The sequence below is a fragment of the Antedon bifida genome, chromosome 2 (genome assembly GCF_963402885.1).
Source record: "Antedon bifida chromosome 2, ecAntBifi1.1, whole genome shotgun sequence".
Taxonomy (NCBI): domain Eukaryota; kingdom Metazoa; phylum Echinodermata; class Crinoidea; order Comatulida; family Antedonidae; genus Antedon; species Antedon bifida.
In genome coordinates, this window is record NC_136227.1 from 10824166 (window position 1) to 10843554 (window position 19389).

The window sequence follows — 19389 nt, forward strand, 5'->3', positions numbered from 1 at the left end:
AATTGCAATTAACATGTTGCATCAAATTTCTTTGGACAGAAACTTAAAGAATCTGAAGTATCAACTGAATCCCCCTTTCAAGAAATTTTAAACTGTCAACTAAACCTAACCGTCGAAATAATCTCAAGCATCAAATGAACCCAACCCTCTAAATAATCTCAACTATCATCTGAACCCCACCCTCTTAATAAACCAAACCCTTTAACCAACTGAACCTAACCATTTAAATAACCTCCACTGTGTCAACTACACCTAACCCTTTATTAGTATACACAGTGTATTCAATGTGTATTGTCCTAACCACCCTCATTTAAAACCCCTGGCATGTATCCTAAAAAAAAAATTACTCCACATGTATATTCAGATATTTTTGTAATGAGAATTATTGGATTTTTTCTCTATTATTGAGAGCAAGGAACAAGTGTATTTGTCCTTAATAATTAGTTATCCGCTTGGTAGAGCGGATAACTCCTTGTTATTGTATGGGATCAATATTTTTGGTTATCCGCAACTTATAAAGTTGCGGATAACCCTTGTGATTGTAAATATCTTTTTTTTTTTTCATCTTTATTCTTCTTTCTTTCCCGGATTTTTGTTGCAGCTATATCTCAAATTTTTGTAGACATAACTTTGTATAACTTTGTCATAAGATTGACCTGTAGCTGTAGATGTGCAGGAAACTTCGTTATATGACGTTAGAGTCGCGCAGCGTAAGTTACGCGCGATTTTACGAATTTCAATGATTGATCATAGATTATAAACCAAAAGTCATTTTTTATTGACACTTGGTGAAAATTTAAGTCATATTACGGGCGAACTTTCTATGGATTAAAAATGGCATGTTTCACAAGAAGTTACGCGCGCACGCGCATTTAAAATTTCAAAATGCGCAAAATTAATTTCTAATCAACTTTCTACGCTGATCATGACATTTTGAGCATGTCAAAAATTCCCACGCGCGCGAAAAAAATTACGCGTAAGGTGCGCACGGAGCATGAAAATCATGTGTTTTTCACTTGAATTATGATTTTACAGTCTTTCCTAGTCATTTAAAAAAAGAAATTTGTATTAATGTAATTATTTAGATAATTAGCTTCTAAAATAGTTATGTTTATATGTCAATTTGATGACGTCATCGTGTTAATTAGGTACAATTCAGCACTGTAAACATATTTATTTCATGTCATATGATGGCATAATAATTGTGGGCGTTCATATAATATAAATGTATGTGCATGTTGCGTTTGCGCGGATAACTCGAACTCGTCAAAGTGACGAGTTCAAATCTAGTTTTTCTGTATTATTAGTTATCCGCATTGAGCGGATAACTCCTTGTAACTGTCCTGTTTCATCATTTTTTTTTTCTGTATTCTTCTTTCTTTCTGTCATTTTTGTGTCTCGCGTAACTCAAAAACATGTAAACATAACATTTCATAACTGTGTCAACATGTGGGCATTTACGTGAAATTGTGCACCTCCTATTTTGAATGACGCAACATGACTTACGCGCGTTTTTACGAATTTCGCGTATTTAACATAGATTGAAAACCATATAACAATTTAATATGAAACTTGACAAAAGTTTAAGTTATATCTTGCGCTAACTGACTATGGGGAAAAAATGGCATGTTTCACACGAAGTTACGCGCGCACGCGCGTTTAAAATTTCAAAATGCAAAAAAATCAATTTCTAATCAACTTTCTACGCATTTCATGTAATTTTAAGCATGTAAAAAATTCCCACGTGCGCGCATTTTTTTACGCGCATGGTGCGAACATAGCGTTGAAAACTTTTTTTGCGTGATTTATGTTTTTTCAGCCTTTTCTAGTAATTTTACCAACTTTTAAACAATTTCGACTTAAAATTACGTCATACGGGCACGTTCAATTGGATAATTTACGTGCAGTTTTGATTAAAAAGTTAAAAAATTTGTCAAAATTTTTCAAAATTATGCCTTTTTTTAAACAGTCATAGATTCTAAACAACTAGGTGAACTTTTTTTAAATTACATATTCTGGAAGTTGATGAGTTGTAGATATCGGATCATGAATCAATATGGCTAACCGGACATTGTGACGTCATCGTATGGCTACACGAATGAAAAATATAGGATTTTTGTCTCTTTCGTTATTGCTCATCATATTCAATGGAGCGCATCACGCATATCTGTATTCTTTTTTCTCCGAGATTTTAATATTGTCTAGGTCAATCAACTATCTTACGCATGAGTTAAAAATATTTTAATTTTTATGACGTCATCATGCCTAAAAATTATAATTAACAGGGTTATTAATTTCATCTTTACAGTAAATTTTAATCTGTTATAGCTCGTAAGAATAAAAAGTGATAATTATGATTAAAACGTTTTCTGGAAGCTATTGGACTGTAGATACGAATTAATGTGAACATTTTGCCAATCAGATGTTGTGAAGTCATCATATGGCCAGTTGAATAAAAAAAGTCGTATTTTCATATTTTGCATCATAGTTCATCACATTTAAACGAACACGCATCCATATTCTACGTATTCAAATTTCTTCTACACGTTAATATGTTGTTGGTGAGATAATGTCCTTCCGAAATTGCTATCTTAAGGCAGGCATACACAGTCATACATTTGTCTGTCATACACATCATACAATGTATGATCAGACAAAGTCTGCTTGTGGGCTCATAATTTCTTTAATTTTACGAAAACAAAGAAAACAAAGACGGCGGAAACGCAACGTATGGGTGCGGACATGGATTGCCAGGAGGCAACATTAATTTAGGCGCTTACCATACGTTAGTTAAAGAATTGTGCTTAGAAAATCAAAACGATTTTAAAAACTTCCTGCGCATGGATAAGGCCACCTTTGATGAGCTTGCAAATTTAGTGGCTCCATTGATAAGCAAGCAAAACACTACGATGAGAGAGGCAATTCATCACAAGGAAAGATTAGCTGTTAGTGTTACTCTAAGATTCTTGGCAACCGGTTAGTTATTTTTTTCGTTGAATCACTTTATATAAATTAACTAATTGATTACTAGGCCTAGTAAGTACTACTACTTGAGTTCTAGGCCTATATAGACTAGTAAAAGTCAATACAATCAATGCCAACATTGCACTCAATATTTATTAATCAATTGATTATGATATATATTACATTTGCAATATAAATTATCTTTACCAATACTACTTTAAACTACAATATATTATATTACCAGTCGATAATCACCAGGGATCATTATAATCTGACATTTTTTTAGATTTTAGTTAATTTTATAGTATATTTATTATGTTTTAAAGTATATTAAAGATTAAATTTGTACAGTGGAAATATTTATTTTCTCAAGCATGAAAATTACTAAAATGTTGCCCACATTGGTACTGGATTGAAACTTTGTCATTAATAAAGGTTGTAAAACTGTTTTTCTTATAGGAGATTCATATAAAAGTTTGGAGTATACATACAGAATTCCTGCCCAGACAATTGGTAAAATTGTTCCGGAAACATGCAAGGCTATTTATGAAGTTTTAGCAGACAAGTATCTTAAGGTGAGATATATATTGATTGATTGATTAAAAATTTATTAAAAAAATATCCATAGTACGTGAATCATTTTGAGCTTCAAACAAAAGGCAATTTATTTTGTGTTTGGTGATTAATTTTAGTTTCGGATCTTTAATCGCTTTCAGTTCATCTACAATGTAATTTGCATAATTTATATCTGGATCATCTTTTGCAGCCGGTTTGTTTGTAGCCATATCCAAGCAAGTGATGGCCTTTTCCAGAAGCTTCTGCTCATCAACCTCACTTTTTTTGTTTAATTTTGATTTTTTAAGGGGTCGCTTTGTAGAGAATGATGTTTCTGCAATATCAATATTTTCTTTATCTTCTGTTGCTGATTCTTCCTCCATGTCCTCAAGCATACAATCAGCATCTTCAAGTGGTGTCTAAAAAATAGATATTATTATATGAGTTAAAATATTTGATTCATGGCTATAAAGTTTTACTTCATTAATCTTGCAGGTCCCAAATACAGAAGATGAGTGGCAAAAGATAAGTCATGAGTTTGCGACGCGATGGAATTTTGATAATTGCATTGGGGCTTTGGATGGCAAGCATGTTGTAGTATCTGCGCCGAATAATAGTGGTTCTTACTATTTCAACTACAAGAACAGCTTCAGCATTGTTTTACTTGCATTGGTAGATGCAGATTATAAGTTTTCTTATATTGATGTTGGGTGCAATGGAAGAGTTTCTGATGGGGGTGTGTACAAAAATTCAACGCTTTCAGATGCTTTAGATAAAAATCTGCTGAATATCCCTGAAGCCAGACCTCTCTTTGAAGATGGTATATCTATGCCATATGTTGTGGTTGCAGACGAAGCATTCCCATTAAAGAAGTACCTGATGAAACCCTACAGCTCAAGAGGCCTTACTGAAGAAAAGCGGATATTCAATTATCGCTTGAGCAGGGCACGAAGAATTGTGGAGAATGCTTTTGGAATTCTGTGTAATCGTTTCAGAATCTTTCTCAAGCCAGTTAATCTACAACCAGAATCTGTTGAGAAGATTGTGCTGGCAGCCTGTGCGCTTCACAACCTCCTGAGGGGTCAAAGTGCTAATAGAAACGTTTATACACCATATGGCTATACAGATGTGGAGGACAGGATAACGCATGAGGTGCATGAAGGGCAATGGCGACAGGAGCCTAAAGCAGGGGAAATGATACCTTTGGCTCCACAGGGTAGCAACTTTTACAGCAACGATGCCAAAGATGTCAGAGACAGATTCTGCAATTACTTCAACTCAGAGGGTCAGATACCATGGCAGTGGCAAATGATATAGATGCTTTATGTTTGGCGACATTAGGCTATAATTTTAAGATAAACGGATCCTGTTATATATTACTCAATAGCTTACCTCCATATTACAAATTGTTTTTCTTGAGGACAGGCTATCGTTTAAAAAAACAAGCCTATCCATAAATCTCCACCGACTTTTGTATCTCTCACTGGTCCCACTACCACTCTTTCTTACCCTCTCTTTCATTCTTTCTCGTCTATATTGGCTTCTTATATTGTTCCATTTTCGTTTAATTAGGTCCACTAAAATTTAAAAACAATTTATATAATTTTGATGATGTCAAATACTGTAAATAAGTAATGATTATTACTTAAATAACAATGATTTTTTATGATTTCAATACTTTAAACTGAATATGCAATGAATACATTATTACATTGTATGTAGACTTATTGTTAAATACTGTATGAATTGCATTTAGTAATACAGTACTAGAGTTTTTTTTTAATATTACAGTATAAATATTTTGGCAAAACATTAGAAGAAAAATAAAGATATTGCCTATACAAATAGTAAAAATACTAGTTTGTTTTGTAAAATTTGTTTTTTACTTCTCCTATAATTTACTAACTAAGTTAGGCCTAGCCTAGCTAGGCTAGCCTTGGCCTACTAGCCTACTACTAGTAGTAGGCCTTTTTCACCTTTAACTAGTAGAGGCCTAGCTAGACCATATATTATTAAATACTATTATTATGATGATTTATGGATGACATGATATTTAAATTATAGCCTAATAGGCATAACTAGGCCTAGCTAGCCTAGGCCTAAGGCTAGTTTAGTTGTAGGCTAGGCTAGTAAACATAAAAAAAAAGATCTAGGCCTAGGCTAGGCCTAGGCTAGGCCTAGGCCTAATTTGAACCACCATGGTCTAGGCTAGGCCTACTGATTTTTATAAAAATAATATTGGCTGAATTGGGTAAGGACAATAAGCATTTTGGCCAAGGCTAGGATAGCCTTACACTTAGGTTTCGTTTGCTTTTAAGTGGACTGAAGCACTTCTGACAGGCTTTTAAATTGAGTTCTAGCCTAGGCTAGCCTCTAGGCCTAGCCTAGGCCTATAGTATAGCCTAGGCCTAGCTTTAATCATACCTTCTGATTCCAACCGTTCAGCAATTTTACTGTAGGTTGCCGTCTTGAGAGTTTTATTGTGATATTCATGGGATTTGACATCCCATAAACATGGATTCTCTTCAAAGAGATCAATTAAATTGTCAGTGTCAATAAAATCCTCGCGCTCAACCATCTTGATCTTGCAAAAATAAAATAATAGTCTGTCAAAATCTCTGTGCTCTGATTGGTCAATAGTTAAAATTGTCTTCAGACATTCAATCAATCAATCAATCAAAATCAACATTTATTTCCAAAAAGGTGGCGTCACCAAAAAAGCAAAAGCTTGTGTCAGGGACGCCAAAACAAAACATTCAAAAGCAGCACATATAAAATAAGACACAGAAATGAAAATAACAATAAAACGAAAAGCGGTACATATCAATTGCAGTATAAATCATATTAATGCATTTTTACTATTGCTAAAGGTAAATATATTAACAAAAAAAAAACAAAAAAACATGGCCTCTAAGTATTGTTTGATAATAAATAATATTTAGCAATCTTTTTGAAACTATTTACATTTTGTATGTTTTGTAGCGAAAGAGGCAAAACATTCCAAAGTTTTGCACCAGAGTATCTAATACTTTGGTGAAATATGGTAGTCCTGTGTTTTGGGAGATGAATATAAGAGGATGACCTAGTGTTGTAGTTATAGAAATTAACATTAAATTTAAACATATCGTAAAATCTATGAGGATAATTATGATTAACACAGTTATGAACAAAAATATATTGCTGATAAGTATTTATATCTTTAAGTGTCATTATATTAAGTTCCTTAAATAGAGGACCCGTATTAGCTGTAAAAGAAGATTTTGAAATTATTCGTATGATTCTTTTTTGGAGCAATGTTAATTTATTAAGATTAGATTGAAAAGTATTACCCCAGACCACATTACAATATGAAAAATAAGGAAGAACAAGAGAATTATATAAGGTACGGAGGATATTTACAGGAACTAAACGTTTAATTCTGTTGATTACTCCTATACTTTTAGATATTTTAGTCATTAATTCGTTGATATGGTATTTCCAAGTCAACTGCTCATCAATTAAGACACCGAGAAATTGTGTATGTTCTACTCTTTGAATGTCATCATTGTTAAGTACAATTTTTAAATTATCTACATCATCAGCCTTCTTTTTCTTATTACTAAAAATAATATAATTACATTTCTTTGAATTTAATGATAATCTATTAGCCTTAAACCATTCACAAATATAATGTAGTTGGTTGTTTGCAGTACGATATAATTCATAGATGTCATCATTACTGTAAAATATATTTGTATCATCGGCATATAGTATAAATGAAAAAAGATCCGATGTCTTAAAAATGTCATTAACATATAAAATAAATAATAGTGGTCCAAGTAGCGATCCTTGTGGTACTCCACATGTTATATTTTTCAGTTCCGACAGCAAAGATTCATATTTTGTACACTGGGATCGATTTTCAAGGTAACTTTTGAACCATTGTAAAGCAACACCACGAATTCCATAATAACTTAACTTATATAATAAAATGTTATGGTTTATCGTATCAAATGCTTTGGATAGATCCAAAAAAATACCTATTGCATGTGATTTGTTCTCAAAAGCACTTATAATTCTATCTGTAAGATCCACCAGAGCCATTGAAGAAGAAAATTTGCTACGAAAACCATATTGACCATTATGAAGAATATCGTACTTATCTAGAAAAGAAACAGTTCTAACAAAGGCAATACGTTCTAAAATTTTGGAGAAGCATGATAAAATAGAAATTGGTCTATAATTACTAATGTCTCCTTTGTCTCCAGATTTGTAAACGGGTGTAATCTTAGCTACTTTTAGTTGGCTGGGAAAAATACCCTTAACTAATGATGCGTTAAAAATATGGCAGAGCGGTTTGCTAATTAAGGCTGCTACCGCTTTAACCACATTAGGACATAAACCGTCAAACCCAGCAGCTTTATTATTTTTAAAATTATTTATTATATCACATATTTCTTCTTCGGTCGTTGGAAAAAAGTACATTGAATGGTTGTTTGGTTGTTTTAAATAATCATTATAATCAGTGTTTCCAGAGGGAATTTTTCTATCAAGTGAGGGACCAATTTTTGTAAAAAAGTCATTAAATGCATTTGCAATATCTTGTGGTTGATCCAAAGATCGACCATCACAAGTAAAATTAGTATTTTGCTTACATTTGACTTTTCTGTTTAATAAATTATTTATTACATCCCATGTTTTCTTTATGTTCGATTTAGTATTGGAAAATTGTTCGTTATAATAAGCTAATTTAGATGTTTTAACAAGAGTATTCAATTTATTTCTAAAGGTTTTATACTTTAACTCATTTGGGCCTGTTGGATATTTAAGAAACTTTTTATACAGTTTATTTTTATGATTAATAGACTGTAAAATCCCATTAGTCATCCATGGTTTTAATTTTCTCTTATTTTTGTTTTTAACAGTATGCAATGGAAAATTGTTTTGGTATACTGTTGTAAATTTGGATTGAAACAAATCATAAGCATTTTCAGGGTTAGACAAAGACATTACATCATCCCAACCGTTTGTAGCCAGATCTTGTTTAAAATTTTCAATATTTAGAGGATTTATTAGGCGATACGACTGAATAGGGATGTCATTTTGAAATGAATCATTTATAAAAGAAGTGATTTGAAAAATTGGTAGATGATCGCTAATGTCACAGTATAATATACCACTTGTGACAGGTAGATCATGTGAATTAGTTATAATATTATCAATCAATGTAGCAGTATTACTAGTGATTCGAGTCGGTCTATTTATTAAGGGTAAATAGAAATTACTATATAATATATTTAAAAAGTCTTGCGTTGAGTTTATACTCGTATATCGTAAAAGGTCTAAATTAAAGTCACCCATGATATAGTTTGGCTTATTTTCTTTATCTATTGTTGTGAGTATTTTATCAAAATCGTCCACAAAGTGGTTACTGTTTACATCTGGTGGCTTGTAAGCAACACCAACAATAATATTCTTTCCATGATTTTGATTAATTTCAATAAAAATTGAATCACATGAAATATTTGTCAAGGAAATGTCATTTCGTTGAGTATATGATCTTAAGTTACTTACATACAAAGCAACCCCACCACCTACTCTACCGTTTCGATTTTTAGATAACAATGTATAGTTAGGTATATTTAACGGTGGACTATTTTCATTACACCATGTCTCCGAGATACCAATTATTAGTATAATTGTACAGTCCGGAAGTGCATCAAGTGCAAAAATATCCTGCACAGAATGTAAAGATTTTGCAACCTACCTTCATACTACATTGTCAAATTTTGTATCATCATGAAGAGAAGGTAATAAGGATTCTGAATCAGTATTTGTTTTGGACATTTTTAGGGTAGTATTTTATTTAATCAGTGATATGTTTTTGGTGCTTTGCTAGGCTCAGCCAAGCTAACACAATTCATTGACACCAGTGATTGGGCTTATCAAGCTAGGCTTTTGTTGCACATTGCAGCCCTTTGTTATAACATTGCTCAGACCAAGCCATGGCTCACCAAGCTAGCCCACATAAGGATATGAATTCGCCACCTAAGTCTAGAAAAGATCAGTTGTCGCATAAGCCTACTTCTCCACCTCATGAACGTAGGTCTTCTACTAGGAGTTCACAAAATGTCACTACGTCAACAATTAAGTGCATAGTAGGATGTAAACTTAGCTTTAATGCGAGCAATGGGAAGACGATGGAATGTTCTTTATGTAATGAACAGTATCATCGAGTATGCTTAAACCAGAAGCCCCAGTCTAACCCCAAAGTATGGTTTTGTGTTGACTGCCAGGCCCTACCAAGACTAGTAAAGGAGCTCACTCGCCAAAACAATCAGCAACAAGCTACATTATCTAAGATGGCCGAAGACTTCACAGTGATTCTGAAACAACTAACGGATCAAAAATCATTAATCACAGAGCTGCAAAAGAAAGAAATTCAAGAAGTACCTCAACCACCTAATGAAACTAAAGCTGTCAACAAGAAATGCCTTCTAATTGGGGACTCGATGATACGGGATATTAGTGAAAGAGGTCTTGCAAACACGCAAGTTACTTGCTGTCGTGGTGCTAAAGTGAGTGATATTAAGAGCAATCTTGATAAGCCTGAATTATTTGATACCATCATTGTACACATTGGTACCAACAATTGCACGACGGAAGAAGATCTACACCAAGGGATAAGCGATTATGAACAGATGATCAATGACGTCAAATCAAAATCACCAACAACAAATGTGATTTTGTCCACCACATGCCCTCGTACTGATAAACTGGAACACCAGGAGAGAGTCGTTCGAATGAACAATAGCATTAAGGAAATTGCAACGAAAACAAATGTTCAAGTAGTTGATAATGATGAGACCTTCTTGCTGAGAAATGGATCTGCTGCTCAATGGAACCTAAATGGTGGTGGATTACATCTATCGAGATCAGGAACGAGACTACTCCTCAGCAACATGAACGCAACCCATCCCATCATAAAACCAGCGTCTGCCAGATCAAATACCAAACAGTCACGAGGCCACTATGAACGTCATAACAATGCTCGTCACCATCGACACTTTGAACACCAGCGAAACCCTCGTTTCAACAACAACAGACACGACTATGGCTTACAGGACTACAGCCCTGCCCAGGATCGTCAAGCATAGGGACGCGCAAGCAACAATACAGCGGGAATAACTATAAAAAACAGTTTTGGGGGACTTACAGATGAACTTAATAATTCAATAACTGACTTACAGATAGAAACTGATACAATAAACTCTGATTATAGCTCAAATAATGAAAGTGATTCAAAAAGAAGAAAACACAGACGACGTGGAAAGAAATATGGTAGATCAAAAACAAGCAAGTGTAGTAATATTAAAATAGTATTTAATAATATCAATAGGTTAACGTCTGTTAGACTCAATGAGATTGCTCATTTAATCAAAGAGAATAATGTTCAGGTTTTTGGCGTTGCAGAAACCTTTTTAACTAATGATAATAATATTAATATAGATGGTTATAATTGGTTTGGTAAATGTAGAAAACACAAGAGAGGAGGGGGTGTAGGTGTCTTTGTTGCGAAAGATATCACTATTTTAGATGACAATGTTTTTAATTGTAAATCCGATGACTACGAAAGAATTTGGGTAAAAGTGTGTTTTGATTCAAACACACCAGTGTATATATCGGTAGTATATTATCCTGTTAATGGAGTTGACAGTGAGAAATCAGATGAATTGACTAATCAATTATTATCAGAAGTTATCCAATTAGAAAATAATGCAGAAAATCATGAGCCTCTCATTCTGATAATGGGGGACTTTAATGGTAGAATTGGTCATGAAATTGCTAATGGTGATCCACAGGTTAATAGTAATGGTAATTTAAGGATGATTCAAATATGTTTATTTTAAACTGTAGTCCTTTATGTGAAGGGGTGGTTACTTGGTGCAAGGGTAATCAGAAAAGCACCATTGATTACATACTTTGTTCTAAAAATATGTTGAATAATGTAGTAAAGTTCATTGTTGATGAAGACAGAAAGCTAGGCACAGGAAGTGATCACAATAGCCTTTTGTTAGAACTAGATACTACCCTAATCACTCCTGTCAATCATCATTCTTATGCTAATCATGTATGGAATACTGCAGGTATTCAGGATTTTGTTAAGTATCAAGAAAATATTGAAAACAACTTTTCCAACTGGGATGCTGATGGCTTCAATAATGTTGATAACTTGTGGGAATCCTGGAAATCTATTGTTGTTTCTTCAGCTAAGGATGGTATTGGTATTAAGAAATTAAGTAAAAAACGTAAACATTGGTTTGATAATGAAGTTAAAAAAGCAATAGCAGAACGAAGAGAGGCTGCTCGTGCTCATAGACGCTCAGTTAAATTAGATCCCAATTGTGCTCACACAGATAATCTGTGGCAATCTTATCAAGAAAAAAGGATACATGCCAAAAAACTTATATCTAAGAAAATTACTGAAACTAGGGTAAATAAATCGGTAGAGATTGCTAATAAAGGAGGACCATCTTGTAGGGACTTTTGGAACATATTAAAAGGGTCTAATGACAAACGTAGTAAATCAGGCATTAATTGTGTAAAAATCCCAGAATCAGATGAAACTACTTGTGATAAAGGAAAAATACTTTATTTTGTTAAAGAGTATTGGGAGAACTTAGGTAAGGCTAATAACGATTATGATTGTTTTACATATTTAACAAAGCGGGCGGTTGATGAGATGCGTTCTAAAACATTAGGTAATGATAACGATGACGAAAATTTACTATGTGACATTAATATAGACCTTGATATAATCATTGAGGCACTTGCAATCGCTAAAAATAATAAAGCTCCGGGAGTTGATGGAATAACCAATGAGCTTTTAAAAAATGGTGGAGACGCTTTAGCGGCATCACTAGTTTGTTTATTTAATAGAATTATCAAATTAGAAACAATCCCAAGTGAGTGGAATATGAGTATCGTTGTACCAATATTTAAAAAGGGAGATCGTAAAGACCTAAATAATTATAGAGGCATCTCATTAACATCTTGTGTTTCCAAAATATTTAACAGAGTAATCTCAATGTATATATCTTGTTTTGTTGAAAAAGAAAATATACTTTCGGAAGTCCAGGGAGGCTTTAGAGCCTATCACCGTTGTGAAGATCACATCTTTACATTGAAAAGTATTTTATCTTGTCGTTCAATTGAAGGTAAAACTACACATCTAGCTTTCCTGGACTTCCGAAAAGCATTTGATAGTGTATGGCGTGATGGTCTCCTAAAATGTGCCTGGGATACGGGAGTTAGAGGGAAAATTTGGAAAATAATAAGCTCACTATATGACAATGTTAAAGCAAAAGTAAAAGTGGGGGAAAGCATGACTGATGAGTTTAATATCCACAAAGGAGTAAAACAAGGGTGTGTACTCTCACCAATTTTATTTTCTATATTTATTAATGAATTTGTTAAACTTCTTCGTGAAAGCAATTTCGGGGTAAGAATGAATGGTGTCTGGATGGGAGGGCTCTTTTGGGCTGATGATGTTATATTGATTGCTAATAATGAAAGGGAAATGACTGAAATGTTAGAAATTGCCAATATATTCGCCAAAGAATGGAAACTTGGTTTTAATCATGAAAAATCAAATGTCATGGTTGTTGGAAAACGCATAAATAAAGATAAAGAGTGGAAATTAGGTGAAAAATCGATAAAAGAAGTAAATAGTTATAAATATTTAGGGGTCTATATTTCCTCAAACATGAGTGAACATTCACATTATGAACATGTTATCCAAAAGGGCAACCGGCTTATAGCTTATATCAAAGGTATCATAGCTAACCTTGATGACTTTAACCGGGTGTACTATGGAAACATACTGTGGAAAACCATTGCAATTCCTTCAATAAATTATGCTTGTAGCATTTGGTATAATAATTCCAAGAAGGATAACGAAGACCTAGAGAAAGTGCAATTGCAAATGGCCCGCTTTCTTCTCAAAGCTCCACGGTATACTCCAAAAGAGGCACTTTATGGTGACCTTGGGTGGGTTCCATTATCCAAGTTACACAAACTGTCCAGAGTTAAATTATTCAATCGTTTTATAACTATGGATGACCACAGGTGGCCTAATATTGTACTTAATTCTATGCTACAATTGAAATGTGACTTTGATCGTTTAAAATATAAATTTCTTAGTAGTTGTGTTGACATATTTGAAAAATGTACAGATATAGGCTTTTACAACAATGTTTTTGATAATGATAGTTTAACTCTTGTTCCTTTCTCAGTCAGCAATGTCGAGCGATGTGTGTCAGAATCATATAAATCAGAGTGGTCAAATAATATAATGCAAAAAACCTCATTAAATTTATACTCAAAATTGAAACCTTTCCCTAATTTAGAAAAATATTTACTTGATAAAACACATTTTTATGAGACAAGTCTGAAATTTAAATTAAGATCTAACACTCTACCTTTAGATTGTAAAACTTATAAATGGTCCAATGATGTGTCCGGTCTTTGTACTTTATGTGGGAATGGTGAAATTGAAGACATTAAACATTTTTTATTAAACTGTAAAGCATTTGATAATATTAGAATGAAAGAATTATCCATTCTACAAAATAATCTTGTGCTCTGTAATGATTATGACACATGGAATCGTTACACAACAGCCAGTGCTGATGATAAATTACAGTATATTTTAGGTGGAGATTCTATCGCGATTTGTAAAGAATCTGAGACCTTTTTTGATTTGTTTTGTAAACAATACACAAGAGCTGCATGGGAGAAACGGTCAGAACTTAAATCTCCCAGTATATAGATTGTTTTTCTTTTGTATTGTTGCTTTTATATATGATTTGTAAATATTATACACCTGTGATAACAACTATAGGTCTTCAGTACCTGATGTTGAAACACAATGGTTTGTAATGTAAACTCTTTACTATATATTTTATGTTTATTTTTATATACCTTTTTAAATTATCAACTCAAACCTATGATACTGTAGGACAATTTAATACAGTAGGCCTACCTGTATTACCATGTTGATAATGATTTTTCTTTTATATTTTTGCAAATAGTTTAAGAACCTGTATCCGTCATATTATGTATTGTTTTGATGTATTATGTTAATTTGGATGCACCACTTCTGTGTGTGCCACCGATGCAAAGGTGTCATTTCCTAATAAATTATTTATTTATTTATACCAATGATATCAAACTGAAAATGTAGAGTTTCAATAAATTCCATGATAGCATCCAAATTTTTTACGAGACTTCTTGCATTAAAGTGGATACTAGAAAAACTTTTTTGAGTATCTACTGTTTTAAATTTACATGCAAATTGATCACAAAGAAAATAATTAGAAAGGTTTGTGCAGTTGTTGTAGAAATTTTGGTCAGGATCTAGATCAAAGTTTCCTGCAAAATTTGTAATGGACTCAAACACATATATGAGTAGAGCATTGTTCTACTCTCATCAGACACTGACAGACACATAAAATGGCAATCAGACAAAGTCTGATTTAGGCATACACGATCAGATTTTGTCTGATCATACATTGTATGATGTGTATGACAGACAAATGTATGACTGTGTATGCCTGCCTTTAGTGTTTAATTTTAATACCGTCGCCATGTTAAAAATTGGAATAAACGGTGGGTCCCGTAATTTCACCTATTCTACACTGTATGTAATATGTATACAGATTATACTGTATATACTATATGACACAAAATAGACAGAATTCAGCACTAACAAGATATGATATTCTTCAGCTCAGGTCATAATGACATAATCTTTTTCTGTGTGCAATATTCCAACGTATGACGTGCATGTGGCGTTTGTCGTGCAGATAACTAACTCGTCAAAGTGACGAGTTTCATGTCTAGTTCTTCTTTCCTTCCTTCCTTTTTGTGAGTCGCGTTTCTCTAAAATGTGTAAACATAACATTTCATAACTTTGACAACATATAGGCATTTACGTGAAGTTGTGCACCTCCTATTTTTGAATGACGTCATAGTTGCGCAACGTGACTTACACGCAATTTTATGAATTTCAATGATTGATCATAGATTAAAAACCAAAAGTCATTTAGTATTGACCAAATTTAAGTCATATCAGGGGCAAACTTTCTACGGATTAAAAATGGCATGTTTCACAAGAAGTTACGCGCGCACGCGCATTTAAAATTTCAAAATGCGCAAAATTAATTTCTAATCAACTTTTTATGCGTTTCTTGTCATTTTGAGCATGTCAAAAATTCCCACGGGCGCGCAATTTTTTACGCGCGCGGTGCGCACGTAGCATTAAAAACATATTTTTTTCTCTTGAATTATATTTTTCAAGCCTTTCCTAGTAATTTTGAAAACAATTTAGACCTTTTCTAGTTTAAATGACGCCATACGAACACGTTGAATTAGACAATTCGTGCGCGTTTTTTATGAAAAACCTTAAAAAATCGTCAAAATTAAGTCTTTTTTAAAACAGTCATAGTTTCTAAAGTAAACCGTGAACCGTTTATTTTTATTACAAAATCTAGAAGTTGATGAGTTGTAGATATCGGATCATGCATCGATAAGGCTAAAAAAACATTGTGACGTCATCGTATGGCCACACGAATGTAAAATATAGAATTTTTGTCTCTTTCGTTATTGGTCATCACATTCAATGGAGCCCATCACGCTTATCTGTATTCCTTTTTCTCCTACATTTATATATTGTGTAGGTCATCAATCAACTTTCTTTAGCATGAGATAAAAATATTTTAATTTTTATGACGTCATCATGCCTAAAAATTTTAATATTTCTTCATCATTTATAAGCAACCTTATGCTTATTTGTTTCTTCTCATAATATGCACTGCAATTTTGAGATGTAAAATTGTTCAGTATTGTTTGTGTTAAATGTGTAAATGCTTTCATATGTTTAATAAATAAATGAAGTTACAACATAGACAATGGGTCTATATAGCTTCATGCCACCATCCTTATACAAATCAATGTCTCCAAGGTTAGGAAAAGGTGATTATTGCACCCATCTGTACCAGGGCCAAAACTGGTCCAGCCTGGATAAAATCGGTCCGGGCAGTAGGACTGTTTTTGGCAGCCAAATATGGTCCAGTCTTACAAATATATGGTGCGCAAAATTAGTCATAATGTATATTTCATTCAAAAATGCCATGATTATTGAAAATTACGAGGTTTTATTTGTTATTTTAATATTATAAATTAAGCCTATTTTTTAATTATCAACTTAGCAACTCATCAATAATTAGTACTAACATACATATCAACAGCAACCACAACTGCTTTTCCAGCTATAGCAAAAATAGCTGCTATAGCAGTAAGACTTAACCCTTAGACTTCAATAGCACAATAGCATATCAGTAGCAACCACATCTGCTTTTCGAGCTGCTATAGCGGTGAAACACTTAGCCCTTAGACTTCAACAACATAATAGCATATCAGTAGCAACCACAACTGCTTTTCGAGCTATAGCAAAAATAGCTGCTATAGCAGTAAGAATTAATTCTTATACTTCAATAGCACAATAGCATATCAGTAGCAACCCCAACTGCTTTTCCAGCTATAGCAGAAATAGCTGCTATAGCAGTAACACATAACCCTTAGACTTCAATAGCATAATAGCATATCAGTAGCAACCACAACTGCTTTTTCGGCTATAGCAAAAATAGCTGCTATAGCAGTCAGACTTAACCCTTAGACATCAATAGCACAATAGCATATCAGTAGCAACCACATCTGCTATTCGAGCTATAGCAGAAATAGCTGCTATAGCAGTGAAACACTTAACCCTTAGACTTCAATAGCATAATAGCATATCAGTAGCAACCACATCTGCTTTTTGAGCTATAGCAGAAATAGCTGCTATAGCAGTGAAACACTTAACCCTTACACTTCAATAGCATAATAGCATATCAGTAGCAACCACAACTGCTTTTTCAGCTATAGCAAAAATAGCTGCTATAGCAGTAACACTTAACCCTTAGACTTCAATAGCATAATAGCAAATCAATAGCAACCATAACTGCTTTTCCAGCTATAGCAAAAATAGCTGCTATAGCAGTAAGACTTAACTCTCAGACTTCAATAGCACAATAGCATATCAGTAGCAACCAAAACTGCTTTTCCTGCTGCTATAGCAGAAATAGCTGCTATAGCGGTGAAACACTTAACCCTTACACTTCAATAGCATAATAGCGTATCAGTAGCAACCACAACTGCTTTTCCAGCTATAGCAAAAATAGCTGCTATAGCAGTAACACTTAACCCTTAGACTTCAATAGCATAATAGCAAATCAATAGCAACCATAACTGCTTTTCCAGCTATAGCAAAAATAGCTGCTATAGCAGTAACACTTAACCCTTGGACTTCAATAGCATAATAGCAAATCAATAGCAACCATAACTGCTTTTCCAGCTATAGCAAAAATAGCTGCTATAGCAGTTACACTTAACCGTTAGAGTTCAATAGCATAATAGCATATCAGTAGCAACCACAACTGCTTTTCCGGCTATAGCAAAAATAGCTGCTATAGCAGTCAGACTTAACCCTTAGACTTCAATAGCACAATAGCATATCATTAGCAATCACATCTGCTTTTCGAGCTATAGCAGAAATAGCTGCTATAGCAGTGAAACACTTAGCCCTTACACTTCAATAGCATAATAGCATATCAGTAGCAGCCACAACTGCTTTACGAGCTATAGCAAAAATAGCTGCTATAGCAGTAACACTTAACTCTCAGACTTCAATAGCACAATAGCATATCAGTAGCAACCACAACTGCTTTTCCTGCTATAGCAGAAATAGCTGCTATAGCGGTGAAACACTTAACCCTTACACTTCAATAGCATAGTAGCATATCAGTAGCAACCACAACTGCTTTCCCAGCTATAGCAAAAATAGCTGCTATAGCAGTAACACTTAACCCTTAGACTTAAATAGCATAATAGCATATCAGTAGCAACCACAACTGCTTTTTCGGCTATAGCAAAAATAGCTGCTATAGCAGTCAGAGTTAACCCTTAAACATCAATAGCACAATAGCATATCAGTAGCAGCCACATCTGCTTTTCGAGCTATAGCAAAAATAGCTGCTATAGCAGTAACACTTAACCCTTGGACTTCAATAGCATAATAGCAAATCAATAGCAACCATAACTGCTTTTCCAGCTATAGCAAAAATAGCTGCTATAGCAGTTACACTTAACCCTTAGACTTCAATAGCACAATAGCATATCAGTAGCAACCACAACTGCTTTTCCTGCTATAGCAGAAATAGCTGCTATAGCGGTGAAACACTTAACCCTTACACTTCAATAGCATAATAGCAAATCAATAGCAACCATAACTGCTTTTCCAGCTATAGCAAAAATAGCTGCTATAGCAGTAACACTTAACCCTTGGACTTCAATAGCATAATAGCATATCAGTAGCAACCACAACTGCTTTTCCTGCTATAGCAGAAATAGCTGCTATAGCGGTGAAACACTTAACCCTTACACTTCAATAGCATAGTAGCATATCAGTAGCAACCACAACTGCTTTCCCAGCTATAGCAAAAATAGCTGCTATAGCAGTAACACTTAACCCTTAGACTTAAATAGCATAATAGCATATCAGTAGCAACCACAACTGCTTTTTCGGCTATAGCAAAAATAGCTGCTATAGCAGTCAGAGTTAACCCTTAAACATCAATAGCACAATAGCATATCAGTAGCAGCCACATCTGCTTTTCGAGCTATAGCAAAAATAGCTGCTATAGCAGTAACACTTAACCCTTGGACTTCAATAGCATAATAGCAAATCAATAGCAACCATAACTGCTTTTCCAGCTATAGCAAAAATAGCTG

The 19389-nt window shown here is 33.7% G+C and overlaps 3 protein-coding genes across 3 annotated transcripts in view; all 3 read right to left on the bottom strand.

The window, feature by feature from the left end:
- The window catches only part of LOC144835436 (uncharacterized), a 200910-nt gene that overhangs the window by 51113 nt on the left and 130408 nt on the right, over positions 1–19389 (bottom strand). The window lies entirely within an intron of this gene.
- Positions 4862–6134, bottom strand: LOC144857879 (uncharacterized). The gene is made up of 2 exons (XM_078714626.1): positions 5944–6134; positions 4862–5096 (listed from the first exon to the last, which is right to left on the bottom strand). Exons 1-2 carry the CDS (start codon positions 6095–6097, stop codon positions 4900–4902), a joined length of 351 nt encoding a protein of 116 aa, XP_078570752.1. The 5' UTR covers positions 6098–6134; the 3' UTR covers positions 4862–4899.
- Positions 6761–9271, bottom strand: LOC144858812 (uncharacterized). The gene is made up of 3 exons (XM_078714928.1): positions 9266–9271; positions 7175–9171; positions 6761–6764 (listed from the first exon to the last, which is right to left on the bottom strand). Exons 1-3 carry the CDS (start codon positions 9269–9271, stop codon positions 6761–6763), a joined length of 2007 nt encoding a protein of 668 aa, XP_078571054.1.

What these genes read in the sequence shown, in the direction of transcription:
- LOC144857879 (XM_078714626.1), bottom strand. Translation starts at nt 6,097, where the DNA reads ATGGTTGAGCGCGAGGATTTTATTGACACTGACAATTTAATTGATCTC. An exon ending in TGAACGGTTGGAATCAGAAG is followed by an intron (nt 5,097 to 5,943) that starts GTATGATTAAAG and finishes TTTAAATTTTAG; the next exon opens with TGGACCTAATTAAACGAAAA.